General features: G+C 34.3%; 6 protein-coding genes across 8 annotated transcripts; 5 read left to right on the top strand and 1 right to left on the bottom strand.

Annotated features, from left to right (window-relative positions):
- The first annotated feature begins 5,318 nt into the window (after nucleotides 1–5,318).
- On the top strand, nucleotides 5,319–7,110 carry LOC120160523 (transcription elongation factor 1 homolog). 2 transcript variants are annotated; one of them, XM_039170934.1, is made up of 5 exons: nucleotides 5,319–5,413; nucleotides 5,619–5,753; nucleotides 6,018–6,088; nucleotides 6,763–6,784; nucleotides 6,873–7,100. In XM_039170934.1, the coding sequence occupies exons 2-5, from the start codon at nucleotides 5,641–5,643 to the stop codon at nucleotides 6,934–6,936; spliced, it is 270 nt and encodes an 89-aa protein (XP_039026865.1). In that variant the 5' UTR covers nucleotides 5,319–5,413; nucleotides 5,619–5,640; the 3' UTR covers nucleotides 6,937–7,100. The 2 variants fall into 2 exon arrangements, with proteins under 2 accessions (XP_039026865.1, XP_039026866.1); XM_039170935.1 differs by having other exon boundaries at nucleotides 5,343–5,413; nucleotides 5,602–5,753; nucleotides 6,873–7,110.
- Nucleotides 7,111–7,592: 482 nt separating this feature from the next.
- LOC120160519 (protein SAWADEE HOMEODOMAIN HOMOLOG 2-like) lies at nucleotides 7,593–11,272 on the top strand. The gene is made up of 9 exons (XM_039170930.1): nucleotides 7,593–7,749; nucleotides 8,410–8,495; nucleotides 8,595–8,640; nucleotides 8,712–8,901; nucleotides 9,795–9,867; nucleotides 9,992–10,043; nucleotides 10,350–10,493; nucleotides 10,615–10,734; nucleotides 10,830–11,272. Exons 1-9 carry the CDS (start codon nucleotides 7,696–7,698, stop codon nucleotides 11,133–11,135), a joined length of 1,071 nt encoding a protein of 356 aa, XP_039026861.1. The 5' UTR covers nucleotides 7,593–7,695; the 3' UTR covers nucleotides 11,136–11,272.
- A 547-nt stretch (nucleotides 11,273–11,819) lies between these two features.
- On the top strand, nucleotides 11,820–15,263 carry LOC120160520 (reticulon-4-interacting protein 1, mitochondrial-like). 2 transcript variants are annotated; one of them, XM_039170932.1, is made up of 6 exons: nucleotides 11,820–12,226; nucleotides 12,701–13,238; nucleotides 13,423–13,930; nucleotides 14,050–14,169; nucleotides 14,414–14,528; nucleotides 14,904–15,263. In XM_039170932.1, the coding sequence occupies exons 3-6, from the start codon at nucleotides 13,748–13,750 to the stop codon at nucleotides 15,083–15,085; spliced, it is 600 nt and encodes a 199-aa protein (XP_039026863.1). In that variant the 5' UTR covers nucleotides 11,820–12,226; nucleotides 12,701–13,238; nucleotides 13,423–13,747; the 3' UTR covers nucleotides 15,086–15,263. The 2 variants fall into 2 exon arrangements, with proteins under 2 accessions (XP_039026863.1, XP_039026862.1); XM_039170931.1 differs by having other exon boundaries at nucleotides 13,771–13,930.
- Nucleotides 12,038–12,964, top strand: LOC120160606 (reticulon-4-interacting protein 1 homolog, mitochondrial-like). Its single transcript, XM_039170982.1, has 2 exons — nucleotides 12,038–12,226; nucleotides 12,701–12,964. The coding sequence occupies exons 1-2, from the start codon at nucleotides 12,038–12,040 to the stop codon at nucleotides 12,962–12,964; spliced, it is 453 nt and encodes a 150-aa protein (XP_039026913.1).
- A 716-nt stretch (nucleotides 15,264–15,979) lies between the features above and the next one.
- LOC120160522 lies at nucleotides 15,980–17,373 on the top strand. The gene is made up of 2 exons (XM_039170933.1): nucleotides 15,980–16,191; nucleotides 16,289–17,373. Exon 2 carries the CDS (start codon nucleotides 16,387–16,389, stop codon nucleotides 16,798–16,800), a length of 414 nt encoding a protein of 137 aa, XP_039026864.1. The 5' UTR covers nucleotides 15,980–16,191; nucleotides 16,289–16,386; the 3' UTR covers nucleotides 16,801–17,373.
- Nucleotides 17,374–17,620: 247 nt separating this feature from the next.
- On the bottom strand, nucleotides 17,621–21,908 carry LOC120160518 (carbamoyl-phosphate synthase large chain, chloroplastic-like). The gene is given in 4 exon segments (XM_039170929.1): nucleotides 17,621–19,383; nucleotides 19,523–19,812; nucleotides 19,815–20,214; nucleotides 20,508–21,908. Coding segments are annotated over 4 exon segments (3,561 nt in total). The 5' UTR covers nucleotides 21,831–21,908; the 3' UTR covers nucleotides 17,621–17,835.
- Between the last annotated feature and the right edge of the window lie 488 nt (nucleotides 21,909–22,396).

A 22,396-nucleotide genomic window follows, 5' to 3' on the forward strand; every position in this document is an offset into this window, starting at 1 on the left:
TAATAATTTTAATATCTACAAAACTATTAAATTATAAAAAAAATTAATACATTTAATAATTATTTTATAATAATTTAATAAAATCTGTGATCATATTATAATAAATTGATAAATTTAAATTAATACTTTATAATCGTTTGATAATATAATAATAAATTATTTTATTACATAATTGTAAATAATGAAAGTCCTATTTAAAATAGGGATTTTTATATTTAAAGAAATTATTTTTAAATGCAAATATTGTATTTTATAGGAAATAGTTTTATTAGTTTTAATGTTTTATAATTTTATCATTTTCATTAATTATTAATAAAAATATATTTTTTAAAATAAATTAATGTATTTTAAAATAACAATAAATTAAAAAAAGTGTGTTATTTTGTGAATAAATAATTACTTTTAAAATTTTAAAATATAAAGATCCTGAAAATTACGAGTTTTTCATGTATGTTTGTCTAAATCTATAATTTATAAAAGCAAGAGTTGAAAAAGCTTTTGAAATTAATTAAAGTACTATTTACTTTGTAATATATTATTGATTTGATACTTCAAAATATATTTTTAGATAAATTATAATAATAATAAATATTATTAAAACAAGTTTTAATATCATATCTATATATTCAAAATTTATATAATGTTTTTATAATATTATTAATATGTTCATATTAATAATATAATTATTTATTACTATTAATACGTCTTTTCAATACATCTTTAAACATTCGACTAATATTTTTATTTTTTTTGTAACACATCTTATATTGAATTATTAATTCTTTAGAGAAGTCAAAATGTATTTTTTTTGTTTAATTAAAAGACTAATTGGGGTTAAATTGAATTATTAAATATTTGCTTTAGGACTGCTTTTATCATTTTAATAAATCCAATTTATTATTTTCATCTTTATGATATTTTCGCATTAATTTAGTTCTCGAAATTATTTAATTGCATCATCCTAATCCTCAAAGATGTTTATTTGCATCATCTTATATCGTTAACTATTTTGACTAACAGAATCATTAGTCTTCTGCGTATGTGGATTAAGAGATTATGGTAAAATATTTACTAAACACAACAATTAAAAAATTTCTCAGAATATTATTATTTATTTCAATGAGATTAATGTATTAGATTAAAAATTTAGAGATTATTCATAACCTTGTGTTTAGCAAATATTTAAAATAATTTATTATTTATTTTTTAATAATGTCACGTCATCATCAAACCACGTCAGTAATATTGGTTTTATGTGGAAATTGTTGACGTCTACATACGCCGCAAAAGACTAACGATTATGTTAGTCAAAACTGAATTATAGGGATAAGATAATACAATTAAACAAAATAATACGAAAATACCATGGGGACGAAAATGATAAATTTAATATCCTACATGAGCAAAAATAACCCTTGAGCCTTAAAATTTTAAAGAGAGTAAACAAGCAATTATGCCATTAACCAAAGGGGCCCAAGACCCTACCTATAACTTTTGGTTCATTTTGCGTATACTCATTGTGAATCTAGACCAACTAATAATATTATAGAAAATAAGAAGACACGTAACTATTTTTCTTTTTTATGATATACATGATTTTAACTCGATTCCCTTTAACATATATTTCGAAAATGTATTATTTTAATTAAATGTAAAAATAATAATAATATGAATATATACGAATATTCGGATGAATAGATTTAGTTATAGATGAGTTTTGCTATCTAAAGGGGGCAAAAGAATAGGGTGTGGGGAGGGAACAAAAGGCTGAATTTTCCTGGGCATATTCCCATGCAAATATACACTTCCAATCTTGAGCACGTTGTGGGCCCAATAAATTTCCTACACAAAAAGCAAAAGATTGGAAGGGAGATCCCACGCTTTGTAGGCACGCCTTGCCCTACCAATTTACATGCAATCCCTAGCTTCACTTGTCGTCTTATCCCTTCCTTTTTCCTCTTTCAAACAACAAAACAAAACCCTAGCTATGTACAGCAAAATTTTGCTAACAAATTTCCATTAAATTTAATATTTTTAATACTATATTTTTTTTTTTCTTATAAACATATAAGTATTGGTTACATTTGAAATTAAACAAAAATATAACTTTTATAACTTCGGTGATAGATGAATTGTTGTTATTTCTTTATGTATTGAGTTCGAACACCATAATGTCAGGGGTGTGATGTCTAAGAGTTATCTTTGAAAATATATTATTTTGTATTTATTCTATATTAATAATAAAAAAAACTTAAGAATTTAGTGAGAATATTTAACTCCTCACCGATTGATCCAACAAATGTTAATATTAAAACCATTATTATTACACATCATAATTATTAGTTGAGTTAATTGGACAATAGATCTTTAAAATGTGACTACGATCCACATTTTAAAATGATTTGTAAACTTTGAAATCTTCCACAAGACTCAGATTATAAACTATGACATATCATTTTTAAACTACGATTCACATTCTTAATTGATTTATGAATTTTAAAATCTTTTGTATCAATCCTCACACTATTAATATCATTATATTTTAGTCAATCTATTAATGTGTCTTTAATTATAATTTTGAAGGTCTTGAAAATTGTACTCGTGACCTCCTAAAAAATTAATATGTTTTTAATGATCATGATTTTTTTAGAAAGTTGTAGATTCAATTCCACAGCCTTCAAAAACAATTTATTATTTTTAAACTAGTATAATTAATAACGCGTTGATGGAGTGATCAAAATTAAATGATATTGATAGTTTAAGAATTGATACGAACCATTTTAAAATTTAAGGATTAATTTCAAATAGGAAAATCTTTTGCAGCCGATATAAAAAGTTAAAGTTTATAAATTAGTTTAGAATTAAGTCATAATATAAAAACATTTTATATAAATATCTTTTACTAATCTGATAATAAATAATAAAATTTAACTATGATTATAGTTATTTAAATTCTACTGTTTATAGTTCTAATGATTATACTTGATTTAAAACCAGACTAAAGAAAGGTGGTGGGGATTTCTTAATATAGTATGAAATAATGATGGGAACATCAAATAAATTATGACGAGGAAACTGATTGGAACACGAGGCAATAGCTAATTTGGTAAATTTAACTTCAACTCCTAAATTAATTGCTTAATTATTTTATTTTAAGATTGAAAGCTAAGCCATCATAGCAAATATTAAGTGGCCATTGATTCTTTAACTTTTTCCTTTTTTTTAATTCTGATGAGATATTTTATACATAATTTCATCATGACTCTTTGTCCCACATCCATTTTCAACCTTATCTATAAAAACATAACCATTAGTTAAACTTAGATCGATAAATTAAAACACGAATCAAGTTACCTCAGTTAAATAAATAATTATTATTTTTAGAGGTCTTAAATTAAAATATCGGAGATTAAACGTTATTTAAGTGTTCATCATCAAATGATTGAGAGTTGACGGGGAGAATATAGTCTAGTTAAATAAAAAAGTGTAATTAACAAGGTATATTCTTCTTCATCTTGTAATAGCATTATTTCCTTCAATGTGTAAAGTTCAGACCAGATTGTTCCACTTTGTTGAGGACAAGACAGGAACAAGGTTGGATTTATTATGCTGGATTTTGTCCATTTTTCAAGTCTACCAACACCCCCATCTTCAACCTCCTATATCATTTATCTTGACGTGTGAGTGTGTATATATATATATAAGATATGATCTTGTTACAAAATGTAAAATTTCTTTTGTAAAATTTCTTTAGTTTTATATAGATTTAGGATAGTTGGATGAGTAAAAATAGATGTTTGAGATTAAAAATAGAAAATTATAAGATATTTATTAGAAAAAAATAAATAATCAATCTCATTAATATATTTCACTCATCCAATGATTCTAAATCTATATAGAACTAAATATTACATTGTGTACGTAGAATTTAACCCTATATATATACACACACGATATTTGCTGTAATATTCCTTTATTACATAGGCCTGACTCGACTAGTCCATGGGCAAATATAAGCTCAAGCTTCTTCCTCCCAAGTCCCAATAACCCTCTTAGCCCACCGAGGCACACAAAAAAAAATATTTACATGTGATATATAAAGTAAGGTTTTGAGTTAAAGCTTTTGTGTATATAGAAAATCTTTGTTGCGATACTTACTCATCAAAATTAGTTGTGTGATGCAGGTCGGTCCAGATTATTCAAGGCAAAATCTTAATACCAGAAGAGCAACATTTTTTTAAAATATAATATTAAAATTATCTCTAATATTTTATTTCGAGATAAAGCGATCTATGGTTTAATAAAAAATATTAGTTCATTAACAATCAATGGTTTCGTGACAAATCTTACGTGTTTAAAGTTATGTGTACATTTTACTTTAGACACTTGACATGTATCATATCGTCATTTTAGACCATGACATATACCATATTATCATTTTAGACCATGACATGTATTAAATCATCATTTTATCTATATATAATATGTATCACGTCATCATTTAAACACATCATATTAACAACAAATATTGAATGTTAATCGAATAATAATTTTTTACCTGATTAGAGATAATTTTATCTCAAAATAAAATATTAAAATTAAAATAAATATTAAAATAATAATTTTTTTTAGTCTCATGTTGCTAATTAATCTTTTGTTTATCTTCTTTCCCATACATTACCTCTAAGTTTTAGAATTAAATGAACAACAAAGCTTTCGATTATTTATTTAGTGATAAAATATGAAAGACTTTGGGATTAGTGAGAAAATCACCATAAACAATTTAGGGGTGTTCAAATTTCAGTTAAAATTGATTTAACTGATTGAATCGTTTTTCAATTAATCGGTCGATTAATTTTAGGTTTAGTCGGATAATAATTAATAATTTTTAATTTTTTTATTGAAACTCAATTCGAAATCAATCGGTTAACCGAAATTATTAAATATTTTATATATTATTTATATATTAGAGTGTTTAAACTTCGGTTTTAACGGGATTAACCGAGAACATAAAATATCTAATACGTAATATATATTATTTATAAATTTCAGTTAACCAAATTTTATTCGATTAATTATTTTTGAACTTTTTTATTCGGTTAAAGATTAAAGGAAAAATTTTTTGGTTAATAAATTTTTGAAAGTTTTGTTCGGTGGACTACTTGAGCTTTGGCTTAAATAGATATAGACCAGAAAACGGTGTCGCTTTGCTGGATTTAGCTTTTTAAAACCGTTTTACCGTTCCTTTTTGGCCCGCGTAAATCATAATTTTATCATCACCTTCCAGACCTTTCGGTATATATATTTAAAAAAATCTCTATATATATAGTCGTTGATCTTTCTCGTCAAATTCTTTATTCATCGTTGCTTTGATTTCTGGGTTTTCAATCTCAAGCTAATCTCTCTTCACAAGGTAAAACAAATACTCATTTTTTTCAAAGAAAAAATGACAATATTGAATCTTTTGTTCTTTATTATTCATTTTGATTATTTGATCATCGTAACAGAGTCTAACAGTTTAATTAGGGTTTTAAGTTTCTTGGATTGATTCTTTCTTGTTTTCTTCTTGTTTGAAAATCTAATTGCATCATTATTTGATAGGTGATAACAGATTTAAGGTGTTTTTCTTCTTCTAATTAAATGGGGAAAAGAAAGTCGAGGGCAAAGCCACCACCCAAGAAGAGAATGGACAAGCTTGACACTGTTTTCAGTTGCCCCTTTTGCAACCATGGAACCGGCGTTGAGTGCCGCCTGTAAGTTTCATTGATTCTTACTTTTGATATTTGTTCATTCATTTATTGATTGCTTTGCGCCTAGATTTTTGTACTTTTTAAACTGGAATTTGTGGAAATGGAGGCCTTAGCACCTTGATCAACCGATTGGTAGTTTTAATTTCTAGGGATTGTATACTTTATTTCATCACATTTTATAGGGTGACAAGAGGGGTGCTAAGCGGGATTTAGTTTCTAGATTTTTTTTCTTTTGGGAACTTAGGGTTTGCTTTGATTTGGTTTTAGGGATATGAAGAACTCTATTGGTGAAGCATTTTGTAGGATTTGTCAGGAGAGCTACAGCACCACCATTACAGGTGTGTTAATTTTCAGCTGCTTTGGTTCTAAGATTTACATTATCGTCAAAGTTAAGGGGAGAGACGATTATTATCTTCCATATGTTTTCTAAAGTTTCGCTTGCAATTATCACATTCGAGAAAATTCGATTCACCTAAACCTTTCTACAAATGATTGTTCCTGTTTATTAACTTCAATAAGGGCATCCATTGATGTCCGAGTCATAATTCGGAAGCATATGGAATAAGGAAAAAAGTAAGCAAATTTTTAAAGCATATGCATCTGTGACCTGTTGATGGAATCATAAGATATGAGTAGTTTAAATGATGTTTGATATATTATTGCTAGAGATGATGATGGATGGTGATAAGGAAATTGATCGTGGAATCTAATAGTTTTATGGAACATTGAGTTGACATAAAAGAAGGGATTTCGGTTTTGTTTCGGTTTGCTGTAGCATGGACAAGTTATTGATGATGCCTCATCTTGGGAAGGTTACTTTTCGTATTCGGTACAAATAAAATTAGTCTTGAGAATGTAGTAAAGATGGGGAAGGGATTCTTCTATATTTGTTTGTTGATTCATTGCTTTACTTGGTGATCAGTAAGATATGGTTATTGAACACTTGACTTCCATTTGCTGTGCCTTTGAGTAGTTACATAAGATTTATCCTTATTTTCTTCTGTTTTTGCAGCTTTGACAGAGCCGATAGAAATGTAAGTAACAATCAACGCGGATCCTGTTGGAGATTCAGCTTATTATCATTAGACTTTGTTGTTTCTTAACTCGGTTTTTTGATGACAGATACAGTGAATGGATCGATGAATGTGAAAGGGTCAAAAACGATGAATACGACGACAATGCTTAGGAAGCAATGAAATTTCTATGTTTGTGCTGCACTGTTGGAAGAAAAGCCCATGAAACCAATGTTTTTTTTTTTGCTATAAACATACTAAACAAAAGATGTTTTTAATGGAATCGTTATAGTTGAATTTTACTGCATCAAGTGCTGCATGTATTCTGTTTGTAATGGAACTGTTGAATGTAGAATGCAATATTTTCCTACTAGTTCCTTGACAAATCTAATTGGAGTTTAATATGGAAATATCTATTTTAGTGTTAGATTTATTGGATATATATATATATATATATATGTATATATATATATCGTTAAATGAGAGAGTTTATACTTTTCATTAAGTTTTTATTGAATTGGTGTCTCAAGTCAATCGACATTAATTCATTTAGAAAAGATTAAAATAGGTTGGACAAGTATTAGTTAAAAACTTAAGTAAAAAGTCTTCGTCACCCTATCTATAATATATTGTTAAATAAATTTAAAAATAATATTGATTGTCCTTGACAGCAATGATTGCAATGAAAAGTAATTTTAAAATTCAACGAATTTAATGTAAGTTTTAAAAATGTAGTGGTTAAAGTGATTTTTTTAAAAGTTAGATGACTATCAATGTATTATACCCTTAAATTTATATCAGAATTTCTCAGTAATTGTTTCAAAACAAAATCTAGTCCTTCTTCAACCTTCCTTACCTCGTAAACACAGTAAAAAGAAGAAAAAAGAGAGGAAAAAATAACCCGCGCAAGTGAGAGTTGAGAGTCGGAATAGATGGGTCGGCTCCCGAGTAGTGGTGGCCCTGCCTTCCGTTTTACCCAAACTGAGGTACCCTTTTTTATTTTTAAAATCGATTACATTGCATTTATTTGAATATGGATGTTCGTCAGTGGTGTTTTGACTTTCTGATTCAAAATGTCAAACGGATTAGTTAGGTTGCTTGATTTATTCAGCTTATTCCTGGGTTTTTGGTTTTTTTTTGTCTTTGATTACTTTGATTAATTAGGTTTTCTTGATAGATGTTTTTAATAATAATTAGCTTAGATATTTCTATTCTTTGTTAATGATAGTATTAACTATTGCTAGAACTTATTCAGTGCGGTAAATAACCATAGTGCTAAGTTTCGCGCTCTCAAAGTTGCGTGGGAAGGGGATTAGCCCCGGTGTAGGCTTTGTGTATCACTGACCGTATCTCCAAAACTGGAAAGTTGTATAAAATTGGAATATCTAAAGTGAGAGTTAAATGAAAATTCCAAGTAGGCAGTATTCCTGGTGGCAATACAACCAAAACAGGCGAATTCGGTAGCAAGATTTTTCTGAGTTTGTAATGGCCTTTTAACCACAGCATGGATGGGAAACATGAGCTTCTGAGAATATGCTTGCTTCAATTATTTCTAACTATATGAAAACAAAATGCTCTAAATAGATTTAAGTATAATTATTCCATGTTCGCTAAGTGGGAGTTCGTAAAATAATTCCAACATCCAGGTTGCGGAGATGGAGACTGTTCTTCAAGAGCACCATAATCAAATGCCTGCTCGGGAGATCCTTGTAAGTCTTTCCGACAAGTTCAGGTGTGCATCAACATCCTTTGGAGCTATGTGTAGCATGGTGTATAGTTCTTTTCTCCTTATAAGCAATTGAGACTATAAGGGAATTTTATTTGGTTGTAGTGAATCAGCAGAACGGAAAGGGAGGATTGTTGTTCAATTTAAGCAAGTAAGAACTTGATTCATTTTTCATGTACTGAGGAAATATTTAGAGTTCTTCACTCTGGAAAATTTGTGTAGATATGGAATTGGTTCCAAAATAGGCGCTATGCGATTAGGGCAAAATCAAGTAAGGTTACTGGGAAGTTGAGTGTTTCATCTATGCCTCGAGATGATTTAAATCCTTTGAGGAATGTGCCTCAATCTGTTTCTGCTCCCTTGCCTCCCCCTATGACTGCTCCAATGTATGCTGCTATGCCTGCTACTACAGGTAGTGGCTTCAAAGTCTTAAAGGCTTCCTTTATTTTTCCCAAATTTGGATTGCTAATTGAATGCTTTACAGTCCGTAGTTATTCATGTGAAATATCAAAGAACATTGTCGCACATTGTTTAGCCGTGTTCTTATGTTTTTAAAGGTGATGCATAAGAGTACTGGTATTTGTATCTTCTGTCATAGCTATTAGTTTTAGTGGTTCCTTAAACTGTTTATTACCAAACAGAATCAGTAGGTTATATTTTTATGATACGTTAAGGACGAATTCTGTGCATTCTGCTTTTAGCTGTGCTTTTTTCTTTAATTATATGTTAATATTTTACTTTTTAGGAAGGGATATCACTAATCTATATTTGAGAAGCTTGTGTTTATGGAAAGCACATACCGGAAGAGAAGTAAACTCATTTCACATATTTTGAACCTAAAGTTGTCCAGATGCATCATTCATAAACATAAGAACACTGCTAAAAGCATGATGTTTTTTCTAAAGTTTATTAACATCTTGGCTACATGAAAAGATATTCTTATCCACTATGTGCATCAAATTAACAGATTGATTTCTGCTAACAACATGATGTTTGATCTAAAGTTTAGTGGATAATGCTGATTCACCTGGGTGATTTTCAGAAAATAAATTAAGAACTAACTCCTACGCATGAGATATCGCCTAAATGCACTTTAACAGGTTCAACATTAGATCTGACATCTATGATGTACAAGGGGGCGAAAAGCCAAAAACCTTGACAACCCTACCATTGCATTCAAGTGATTAATCAGTGTTTAAATATGCTAGAGTTCTACTTCACCTTGAGGCTTCCGTGCTTTGCAGTGTTAAATATGCTCTCTGTGTCATCTCACTTTAGACTAATAGCCCTCGTTTTCATTGCCAGTTCCTGGTGCAGCAAGGCATATGTCAGAATCTTACATGGAGTTTGAAGCTAAATCTTTAAGGGATGGTGCATGGTAAGTTTGCGATTCAGATTGGAAAGTTTGGAGACAGAAGCTTCCTTTCATCTTATTCAAATTTTGTTCTCTGATAAATGAATTATTTGCGATCAACTAAATTCTTTTAATCACCAATTTTCAGGTACGATGTTTCAATCTTTTTGGCCCATAGATATTTGGAAACAGGTGATCTGGTAGGTTTTGAACCCATTGTCACTGAATATGCAACTGCTAGTGCTTATTTAATATTGCATGATAGATTACGCAGTCTAATTATTCTCTTCTTATTTCTTATGTTTACTTGATCCAATCCTTCTTTTTTCTCACGAGATTGATAGATACTTTTGAAATGTCACCGTTATGCCTTTTTCCATTTCACTTAAATAAAATGTTCTGATGGTGCTATTCTATAACTTTTCAGTGGATTATGAACAACTGAAGAACACCAAAATTTGGCATCCAAGAAAGAGGATTCCAATTATGCCTTGCTGTCTTTGCAGGAAGTACAGGTTCGGTTTGCTGGTTTTGGACCTGAGGAGGATGAATGGGTTAATGTTTGCAAGCATATCAGGCAACGGTCCCTCCCATGTGAAGCATCCGAGTGTGTTGCAGTTCTTCCGGGGGACCTTATACTTTGTTTCCAGGTAGATTTCCACTTACAAATGCCAATTGATGATGACATTCAAGTAATCTCGAGAGAATATATATTTCTTTCAAGCAAACCTTTTCTAGAATTCATTTTCGGGATTCTTCGAAAATTTTCAGGAAGGTAAAGATCAGGCCCTTTACTTTGATGCCCATGTCCTTGACGCTCAAAGGCGGAGGCATGATGTAAGAGGTTGTCGTTGTAGATTTTTAGTGCGATACGATCATGATCAGTCTGAGGTATTAATTAACGATTCAATTATTGTTTTAACACTCAACACACCCACACAAACTATATATTGCATTGTTTGAGTCTTGCGTATTCCATCCCTTAGGAAATTGTACCTCTGAGGAAGGTTTGTCGCCGGCCCGAAACGGATTACAGGCTGCAGCAACTGCATGCCTTGACTAACACAGATCAGCAGAAAACTAGCACAGATCCTTCAACAGTCACCGCACCAACTGATACAATGCAGAAGCAGCAAAATCCCGATGTATCGAGGACAGCTCCAGTAGGTGTTTCACATACTAATATTTCTTCAGTAGTTGCACAAACTGGTAATCCCGAATCAAAAAATGCTGCATTCACCACTACCATTGCTACCAGTGGCCCTTCTCCAAACATGCAGGGAGGAAAGTAGTAGGTTCAGAGACTGATTTACAATGGGGCTAAGCCCCCACTGAAATTCTAACCTTCGTGTTTTCTGTTTGCGGATATTATCATGTAATTACTACAAAGTTCATGAAATTTTTAATTTGGTCCTCGAAATTTGTGTGTAAATTTTGTAGCTTCTAGTTAAAAGGTTGAAATTTTGGTTCATGTTTTTGTTTTGAACATAAAACATATTTGGTAAATAAGTTTCAGTTAATTAATTTAATTGTAACAAAATAAATTTATTTATTAATTTAGAGTGATTACAAAGTAGTATATGTTATTAAGATTTTTAACCATTTGATAATGAAAGTTTAAACATTCTTATATTCTCTGATGCACGAATATGAGATCTCTAGAAATAACAATAATTCTTTTAATCATTTAAGTAGTTTGGTTCATGTATAATTAAAATAAATTATTTACAGTAATTAAACAATCATTAATATCAAATGAATATTTTTTTAAAATAAATGGTAAATTTAAAAATCAATTAAGTATTTAACATTATACTTTATTTAAATTAATTTGATTTAATATAATCTTATATTCATTTCTGTCAAACAAACATCAATTTGCAAATCTAAAGTCTTGATTTAATTAGATAAGGTTAGAACTTTTGATTTATTTTATTTATTTATGTAATAAATAAGCAAATAAAAACGTTTTATGCAATGTTCATCTCCTCCTTCCACGCCCCCTCAGGTCTTTACTAGCAACTACTTCTTCTGCGTGACTAGAACACTTCCACGTTTCTCCTTTGCTTCACTCTTATTTCGTCTCTCCCATCATTTAACAGACGAAAGCAGCTGAAACCCAGAAAACTTGAGCAGAAAAAAAGGGGGAAAAGGAATGGCTTTTTTCAAACTTCAAAGCCTGAAACCCAGACCCATGTCGGAGTTATCAATGAAAGTGGGTTCGATTCGGTGCTACGTCAGCAGGTGCAGGGCGGTGTTGCTGCATCGGTTCGGTGGACCTGAGGTGTTGGAGCTCCGACCCGATGTGCCTGTTCCTGATCTTAAGCCCAATGAAGTTCTCGTTCGAGCCCGAGCTGTCTCTATCAATCCCCTTGATACCAGAGTAAGTGGCTTGAACTTTTCTTGTATAATATAATCTTAATTTTTTTTATTTCTTTATTGAGTCGGATTTTTTGGTCCACAGGATAGTGAGAGAAAATGAAATGAGTTCCTTGTTTACTGTTGGTTTCCGTTGAATTAGTAGCTATACGAGTCAATCTCCTCGATGCATTTTGAAGGGGTATTTTAATTGAATTCCTTATTTAATTTGTTTCATTCATCTAGAGTTTGATCATTTCGTAGCCATGAGAGTATGCAAAGAAAATAACGAATTTAAAGGAATTTTCTTATATAATTTCTTAATGCATGTTTGAGTTGTGGGATTTGGAAACTGTATAAATTTGGTGAACTAATTTCAAAAACTTAAAAAAGATTGAAATTAAATATGTGTGTATATAAAGAAAATCTTTCAAATTACGTTTCAAGTCATGCAACTAAAATTATGTGGCATTAAGTTCTCAAATTTTTGTTTCCCCAGATGCGATCGGGCTATGGTCGTTCCATATTTGAGCCACTTCTGCCTCTCATTTTGGGTCGTGATGTTAGCAGTGAAGTTGCAGCTGTTGGTGCCCAAGTGAAGTCACTGACTGTAGGACAAGAAGTTTTTGGTGCTTTGCATCCAACTGCTGTGAGGGGTACATATGCCGACTATGCAATTCTTTCGGAGGACGAGCTTTCTCCGAAACCAGCTTCAGTTACTCATGTGGTAACCTATATGATCGTTTACTTATTCTCTCGGTGAAGAATAAATTTATGTTTCAACTGTTTTCAGAAAGCATAGATTTACGTGACTTTTGAGTACTTGTTTTTCATTCATTCTGGTTGGCTCTTGGTGGATGATAATACACTCTGCCCATACATTATCTGCTCATATATTTGATTTCATAGTTCATAGAATATTGTTTATTTCCATCCTTTTACTCTAATAGTTGTGTAGCATGAATTTGAGAATTGGTTCCCTTTTGCTGCATTGACTGCATGGCGTGCCTTAAAAGTACTGCAAGGATAACTGAAGGGTATGTTTCTATCTCTAGGATGCTCATTCTTTTCAGCAATGTTTTTCATGTATTTACTGAATCTCAACGAATTGTTGTCAAATATTTTTGATTCGTTAAAAGTTTCTTACCATCGATAACTTGTTTGCACTTGTTCATGGAAATCTTTTATCATTATTGAGGTGCATAGTTTTTTTCATTGAAGGTCAGAAGGTTTAAAAGGGCTTCTACTATAATGGCGTCGGCAAATGGCAATCTGAAATTTCTAGTTCCGCAAACATTATTCTCCTGGCTGATAAATTATAATCCATCCCAGTTTTCCTATGGTTATTCTGATGCTCATTATCTTTGGCTTTAACTTTTTTTTAATTATTATTTTTTCATCTTTTGATTGTTGTCCAATCGGAAATTGCTCATTATTCTCTATACATGCACAAATGTCATTTTTGGTAGAGGGTATAACAATACAATCTGCCAATTGAATTTTACAACTAAATTTTCTGGGAAACTGTTGCAATGTATCCTCCCATATGATAGAATTCTCATGCAACAGGCAAAGGCTGTTAGTAATAGGTGGCGGAGGAGCAGTAGGTTTTTCTGCTATTCAGATTGCAGTTGCTGCGGGTTGCCCTGTTACAACTACTTGTGGAAATCAAACTGTAAATCGTCTAATGGCAGCAGGTGCTGAGCAGGCTGTTGATTATACTTCCGAGGTGGTGAAGTCATAATTGTGATTTGTTATTTTGTTATTGATAGCTGCTTGGAGTGCTTACTAACTGGCTCTGCCTTATATTGATTACCGATTAGAGTTTAATGAGTTGCTTACTTTCAGGATATTGAGTCAGTAATTAAGGGAAAATTTGATGCTGTCCTGGACACCATTGGTGTGCCCGAGACAGAAAGAACAGGTATCAATCTTTTGAATAGAGATGGGCACTATCTGACACTTAAGGTGAGAGATGGAACCTTGTAATGATTGTTGCTCTTAGAAGGGCACTTCACTTTTCCTCAAATACCTTTCTCGTTCGTTACAACACTTTGAATACTTGGACTTTGCCTGGAATTTTATCACTGCCTTGTGCGGACCTTTTAAGAACTTAGACCAGCGCTGCAAGCTGGGAACTTCTGTCGGGGGTTTTGTGAATGATGCGATGTAATTATCGGATGTTTAATTGTATATGATCCTGTCATTGTAGGGAGAGGCAGCAGCGCTGAGCGACAGGTATGGATTACCGATTGGGCTTCCTGCGGCTGCGGCTACAGCTGTTTTGTGGAAGAAAAGGATTCAGTACAAATATTCTCACGGAATAGGTACATGGTTTATTTGTCGTCTTACATGATGCTTATTTAAAATCTATATAAGAAAGCATCTGAGAAGATATAATCATGTATTTCATTTTATTGAATTTGCTGGTATATCATGTATGTGTCATCCATAACAGAAATATCACTAAAAGACTTTAACACGTGCGTCATCTTGTCCATCATCCATGCGTTTTTGCCATTCTATTCATGAATGCTGGTAAAAGACTGTTATTCTAAGATTTCTTTCTTCAATACTTCGATCCCGTGTGTTTTATAGTTCAATAAATGTGTGCCATGAAATGGTGCATTTCTGAAACACGGATTCATAGGCCTTGACATTAATGATCTGCTGCCGAATCTCAATCACTTGGTGTTTTGCAGAATATTCATGGATATACATGAGGGCAGACTTGGAAGGCTTACATGAGATACGCAGATTGTCAGAAGCCCGGAAGCTGACTGTACCTGTTGAAAAAACATTTCCGATAACTCAAGTAAGAGAGGCTCATGAAGCTAAAGAGAAGAAACTGATCCTTGGTAAAGTAGTGCTGGAACTTGACTAAAGTAAGTTCTACATCACAAATAACTTAAGAATTTTTTTTCTCTTCTAAATGTTCCTTTCAACATAAAATTGCTAGGATATGCGCTAAAGTTGTTGTATACTTGTATATAATGTCGGAATCTGTAAATACTCGAGCATAACTTCTTTTTAATTATTTATCCCCTTCATTTTTACTGAAATTTTATAGTTGAACACTTTATTTGAAATATGTATCTTTGTCGAACCATCTAAAAATGCTTATACTTGATTGAACTTATGGGGAATCTTTGCTGAACCAATATAAATACATGCTTTTTTTTAGAAAAAGTAAAAATTTTGGTCTCAATTGATGTGATAAATAAACTTGCAATTTATATTTATGTGGAACAAAGCATGTTAGAGAATAGGATATTGGGGGAACATGAACAAGTTTTATGATTATGATCTTTTCGTAAGATTTTTTTTACTTGTACATGTATGTGTGTGTGTGTGGCTGTCAAGTCATTAATAAGTATTAGTTATAATGATAGACATTATATATTTTTAAAGAAAAAAATAAATTTGATGATGTTATTGAGACGATCACAAATCTTGGACTAAAATAGAATGTAGATGTATACATGGGTGCGTTTGATAAAATGGTGGTGGAAACCTTCACCCGTTATCCTTAAATGCCATGCATGGTTAATTATTATGGATCACATATGTTCTTATTTATGTCAATGATAAGAAAAAACTACGTTCTTGATTTAACTTAAATGAATTATTGATTTTTATGTAAAATGTTTTAGAAAATCAATATTAAATCTTATTTTTTATGTTGAGATGTAAGAATAATTGGTATCATTTGTCTATCATGTAATGATATATAATGACAAAAAACAAAACTATACAAACACTTTCTAAATCCTAGATTCCAATATAAAGTGTTCATGCGCTTTGTTACATAGTAATTGGAATTTTTTTTGGGTGTGGGGGTGGGTTTGTTCTTCTTGGTATTGCTATCGAAATGGTCAAATCGAAGTAAAAAAATGGATCTTTAGAGACCCCATCGAAGTAATAGCTTCAACAAAAGCAGTAGCAACGCAACAAGCACCAGGAGCGAGCTCAACGTCTGTTTCACTTCACGTATTTCTTCGTCATCGATTAAACTCTCTTCAAAATTGATTTTGTCCTGGTCGTGCAAGGGAACCTTCATAAATCTCTCTTTTTCATGGCTTACCAGGAGATTGAAAACAAACGGTAGAATGAAAGGTGGCCAAGCTTCACCGATGTTCCCAACAAACGGCAAGAAACAACTACTGTTGTGCAAGGTCTTATTGCATGGGTAACCAAAGGGACAAAGAAGAGATCGCAAGAGGGTCCGGTGGGGCTGTTTGTGCGAGAGGTGGCTGCTGGTGGCGGTGCGAGAGGTGGCTGCTGGTGGCGGTGCAAGAAGGGAAAGGGAAAGGGAGAGGTAGGGGGATTGAGTTGGTGGTGAAGGGGAAGATGATGGCGAAAGCGAAAGTTCAGATGATGTTGAGTAGTAGTCAAAGGAGACATGCTTTTGAGGGTATTGTAATAAACGATGAAAATGAGGGAGGAGGAGAAGCAGCAACTAAAGATGAAAATGTGGGCGTTGAATCAGAGGAAGAAGGGGTTCTACTTCAACAGAGACAGCCCAGGAAAGATCCAAATCCGACCCGGAAAACGAGAGTGAAGGTCAAGAGAAGATATTTCCAGATTGATTACTGTTAATGATGGTTGAGTCAAAGCAGTTAATGGAGGTTTCCAAGGAGACTTGGGTGTGTAGCACGGATTTCATGAGGTGTGTACCACAGGAGAAGAAGAAAAATGAGCATAATCAGGGGCAGTCAGAAGTCAAATAAAAGGACGGTGGAGATCAACCCAAATCAAGGATCAGCATTGACTGTGTTCCTGTTCCTATTTTGTTACACCCACCTAGGTCATCTTGCTCCTTCCCGGCTGCTCCACCAATGGCTACAGCAGCTGCAGCCAACAGCAGCGGAACTGCGATCGATAAGAAGCTTGTTGGGGGGTGAAGGGTACAAGTCGTTTGTTCTCTCGCGCTGCAAGTCAGAACCACAAAGGTCATCAGTTAAGCTTACACCTGGTGCTTGCTTTTGGAGGAATAGGAAGCTTGTGCTGGCTGCATTCGGAGTTGGCTTTTGATGAGTCAGGTTTAGTGGAAAGCAGTAAAAAGTTTTTTTTTGTTGAAAAAAAGCTTATATCTGTGTGGTAAAGTTTGAAGTTTTATGAGTAAATCAGTAATTTCTTAGTTTTCTGTACAACAGTATTGGCTCTCGTTTCTCTTCATTTCGGGTCACAGTAAAAAAAAAATGTTTTGATTCTGATTACTGTGGATGAATTTGTCTGTAAAAAGAAAGCTTGTTACCAATGGCCAGGCAAAGGGTCCATCAAAAATCAATCATGACGCGTAAGATCGGTTTGATGCAGTATCAGAGCGATCATAGCTCATTAATCAGCTATAGTTTCCAGTTCTCAACCATCTCTTGGTTAATAGATACATCTGTGTATAAGATAATAGACAGGTACAAGCACATGAAAACTGCATCTTATTATAAATATATTCTGCAGTACATAAGTACTCCCTATCTTCAAATTCGTCGACATCAAATCGGATTATTAGACAATAAGAAATTAGCCAGCAAGAAGTAACTTTGAAGAAATTCTATCCCAAGCAAAGACTGATAAAGGAAGCATCAAGGAGAAAAAAAGGGGGGGGCGCTTACCCCAAAATGTCTAGCCAATCTATAGAGATGTAGTAGACAGCAAATTTTTGCTCCGCCCTTCCTCTGTCTCAGTATCAAAGAAGTCCTGAAGTGCAATCATGTTAATGGTGCTTGACTTCAAGCTTCTGATTGCTTCGGCACTTGCCAATGCTCCATCAACGGTTGTTATTATAGGAACCTTGTAAGCAAGGGCCATTCTCCTCAACTGCCGACCATCAATCTGATCAAGTGCGTCGAAAGAACTCGTGATAACCATCAACTGGATTTGTCCATTAGCAACCATATCACCAGCATGTGGCCGCCCTTCGTGCAATTTCAGCACTCGTTCCACGGGGATACTTTTCAGTTCAAGAAAGTGAGCTGTCCCGGATGTTGAAATAATATGGAATCCCAGCCCCAAAAACGCTTTTGCAATTCTTTCAAGATAGGGCTTTGTCAAGTCATTTAAGCTGAGGAAAACCGTGCCAGAGAGTGGTAGCCTCTGCCCAGCAGCAATCTGAGCTTTTGCAAAAGCTATTGCAAACTCAAAGTCAATGCCCATCACCTCACCAGTACTTTTCATTTCAGGACCTAGCAAAACATCACAACCTTGGAACTTCTCAAATGGAAGAACAGCTTCCTTAACCGACACATGTTTTGGAATCACCTCTTTAGTGAAATCTAGATCATTAAGTGATTTTCCCGACATAACAAGAGCAGCATATTTAGCCAGTGGGTGCCCAATTGCCTTGGAAACAAATGGTACAGTACGTGAAGCACGTGGATTTGCCTCAAGTAAGAAAACATCACCAGAAGCCGTGATTGCATACTGACAGTTCATGAGCCCACAGACATTTAGCCTCTTAGCCAGTTCTGTAGTCCATGACCTTATACTGTCTAAGCAAGAAGACGCAATAGTTTGCGTGGGAATTGAGCAGGCAGAGTCACCAGAATGGACCCCAGCCTGCTCAATGTGCTCCATTATCCCTCCAATGACCACATTACCGTGTGAATCAGCAAGTGCATCAACATCAATCTCGATTGCATCAGATAAATACTTGTCTACCAGTACAGGCCGTTCTGGGTCCACCTCAACAGCGTTCTCTAGATATGTCACAAGCTTGTCATCATTATATACAATCTCCATTGCTCGGCCACCCAATACATAAGAAGGCCGGACAACTACCGGGTAACCTATATTTTTTGCAATGGCAAGAGCATCGTCTTCACTCTTGGCAATCCCTCCTTTCGGCTGCTCAATCTTTAACTCTTCAAGGATTGCATTGAACCTTTCTCTGTCCTCAGCTGCATCAATGGAATCTGGTGATGTACCCCATATGCGAACATGCCCAGTTCCGCTGGCAGCTAAAGGCTGATGCTTATCTAAGTAACGCTGAATGGGTAGAGCGAGCTTAAGCGGTGTTTGACCTCCAAACTGGACAATGATGCCATCAGGTTTTTCTAAATCAATAACATTTAGAACATCTTCAACTGTCAGGGGTTCAAAGTAAAGACGATCACTGGTATCATAATCTGTGGAAACAGTTTCAGGATTTGAGTTCATCATGATCGTCTCAAAACCAGCTACCTGCAAAGAGGAAAATCACAAAAAAGAAATTGGACAGGAGAAAAAAAATCAGCAAATTGATCAAAACACTGAAATCGCCATAAACAGCTTCAGATTATTGAATGTGTGGAAGCATAAACAGGAAATAGGGAATGCAAACCTGAAGTGCAAATGATGTGTGGCAACAGCAGTAGTCAAACTCAATCCCCTGACCAATACGATTTGGCCCTCCACCCAAAATCAAAACCTTCATCTTTCCAGTAGGATCTGATTCGCACTCGAAATCATAAGAGGAGTACATATAAGGAGTATTAGCCTCAAACTCTGCAGCACAAGTATCTACCCTCTTATATGCTGGAACAACTCCCAGAGATAATCGTCTTTTCCGGACTTCTTCCTCTGAGGTCTTGGTAGCAAAGGCTATCTGCTTATCACTAAAGCCTCTCTTTTGACTTCATAAAATTCATCCTTTGTCAGATCAGACAAACTTCGGGACAAGAGATATTGCTCCACATCTACTAATTCTTTAAACTGAGTGAGAAACCATTTGTCAATGAAACTCAACTCATATATTTCATCTACTTTCATCCCCTTCTTCATTGCAGCATATATAGCATGGATTCGATCTGGGCTGGGGACTCTGAGACTATACTTCAACTGATCCCAATCCCAGTCAAGTTCTTTAATTTCAGCACATCCCCATCCAGGGTAGCCACATTCCAGTGATCGGACTGCCTTCTGAAAGGATTCCTGAAATGTGCGGCCTAGGGCCATGGATTCACCAACGGATTTCATCTGAGTTGTCAATATTGGTGGGGAACCAGGAAATTTCTCAAATGCAAACCGTGGGATCTGCATCATTAGTGTAGACGAAAGATTTTAGGAAAACAAAAAGAACACAGAAGTTGATAATACAAAACCACATGCAAGTAAAAACTAAAAAATGAATGCTAACTCAATCTCGGCACAAAACAAATATTCTAATCTATTGTTCCTTCTATTAGATGAATGATCTTAAGCATTAAATATGGAAACTACAATTCTCTTGAGTTTCTATTGTTGCTAAATGAACCAGTGTTTCCTAATCTTATCTACATTGTAAACCCACAAAAGCATCCCATGAGGCAAAGAAACAAGTTCCTCACCTTAGTCACCACATAATCAATAGAAGGCTCAAAACTTGCCGGAGTCTTCTTAGTAATATCATTAGGAATTTGATCCAAAGTATACCCAACTGACAACTTAGCAGCCATTTTCGCGATAGGAAACCCTGTAGCTTTCGAAGCCAGGGCAGAACTTCTTGAAACCCTAGGATTCATTTCAATGACCATAACTTCACCATCAACGGGATTAACCGCGAATTGCACATTTGAACCTCCACACTCCACACCAATCTCCCTAATAATCTTAACACTGTAGTCCCTCAACCTCTGATACTCCTTATCAGTCAAGGTCTGTGCCGGCGCCACGGTAATCGAATCCCCAGTATGCACTCCCATTGGATCAATATTTTCAATGGAACAAATTATCACAACATTGTCAGCCAAGTCCCTCATGACTTCCAACTCATATTCTTTCCATCCTAGCAACGATTTCTCAACCAAAACCTGGGATGTCAAACTAGCAGCTAAACCGGACTTGCAAATAGCCTCGAATTCTTCCTTATTATAAGCTATCCCACCACCAGTTCCTCCTAAAGTAAACGCTGGCCTAATGATCAATGGGAACTCCCCGATTTCACTAGCTATTTGGAAACATTCATCTAAAGTGTTCCCTATCCCTGAAGGTGGAGTCTTTATACCTATATTTTTCATAGCTTGCTTGAACAAGTCACGGTCCTCAGCTTTTTTTATGGCGTCAAGCTTCGCTCCTATTAACTCCACGCCATATTTCTCCAGAACCCCGGATTCTGCCAAAGCCACGGCAAGGTTCAAGGCTGTTTGGCCACCCATTGTCGGTAAAAGCGCATCGGGACGTTCTTTCTCGAGGACTTGTTCGACTAATTCCGGTGTCATGGGAGTTATGTAAGTCCGGTCAGCCAAATCCGGGTCGGTCATGATGGTAGCTGGATTCGAGTTGATCAAAACAACATCATACCCTTCCTCCCTCAACGCTTTGCATGCTTGGGTGCCCGAGTAATCGAACTCACAAGCTTGTCCGATGACGATGGGACCGGCTCCAAGGATCATGATCTTTTTTAAATCCGTCCTTATGCCTATTTTGAAATCCTTTTCTTCCGCGGAGGCTGTGGAATTCGCTTGGGCGAGGACACGTTTGGAGGGCGTCGGAGAGAGGCGGCGTTGAAGCGGCCATGAACGGAGGTGGAAAGAGTTGCGGTTGGGGTTTGGGTTGGAAGAGGAAATGAAGTAAAATGGATGGAAGTTAAAGGATTTTGGAAGGATGGGTTTGGAGAAAGAAGAGAAATGGTGAGTTGAAGAAGAAGAAGTGAAGCTTTTGCAGCAGCTCATCTTTGGGTTCTTCTTCTCTGCTCTTCTGCTTAGTCTGTGTTGGAAATGGTGCGGCTGCTCGGAGTGAAGTGAGCTACTAAAGAAGAACCAACAATGTGACAAAGGAGGATTTAACTAGGGCTTTTTCTCTACGTTAGCTTTTTGTTGCCAGTTTGTTTTCCTTTTTTCCATTACTATTTTTATTTACTTTTAAGGTAAATTACATAACTAATCACCGACATTTTAGGACAAATGTATTTTAATCATTAAAATTTTAAAACTTACAATACAATTACTAAATTTGAGTCGATCTTTTCAATCACCTATTACAAGCTAACTTGAGTTAATCATCGTCGTATATTTACAAGGACAAACACATAATTTTATACGAATAAACTATTAATTTTAATATATTTTAAAACCAACTTTCAAATTCTTTTTCTCTGTGGTTTTTGGTTACTTTCTTCGATGTGTAAGGCACTTAGTTGATGCGACTGCAGATAACTCTAGTTTTGGTCGATGTTTGTTGCTTTCAACGAATATACTTCTACTGCTTTTGCATATGCTTCAACTCATGAGTTAGAAAC

The sequence above is a fragment of the Hibiscus syriacus genome, unplaced genomic scaffold, assembly GCF_006381635.1.
Source record: "Hibiscus syriacus cultivar Baekdansim isolate YM2019G1 unplaced genomic scaffold, ASM638163v2 tig00111392_pilon, whole genome shotgun sequence".
Taxonomy (NCBI): Eukaryota; Viridiplantae; Streptophyta; class Magnoliopsida; order Malvales; family Malvaceae; genus Hibiscus; species Hibiscus syriacus.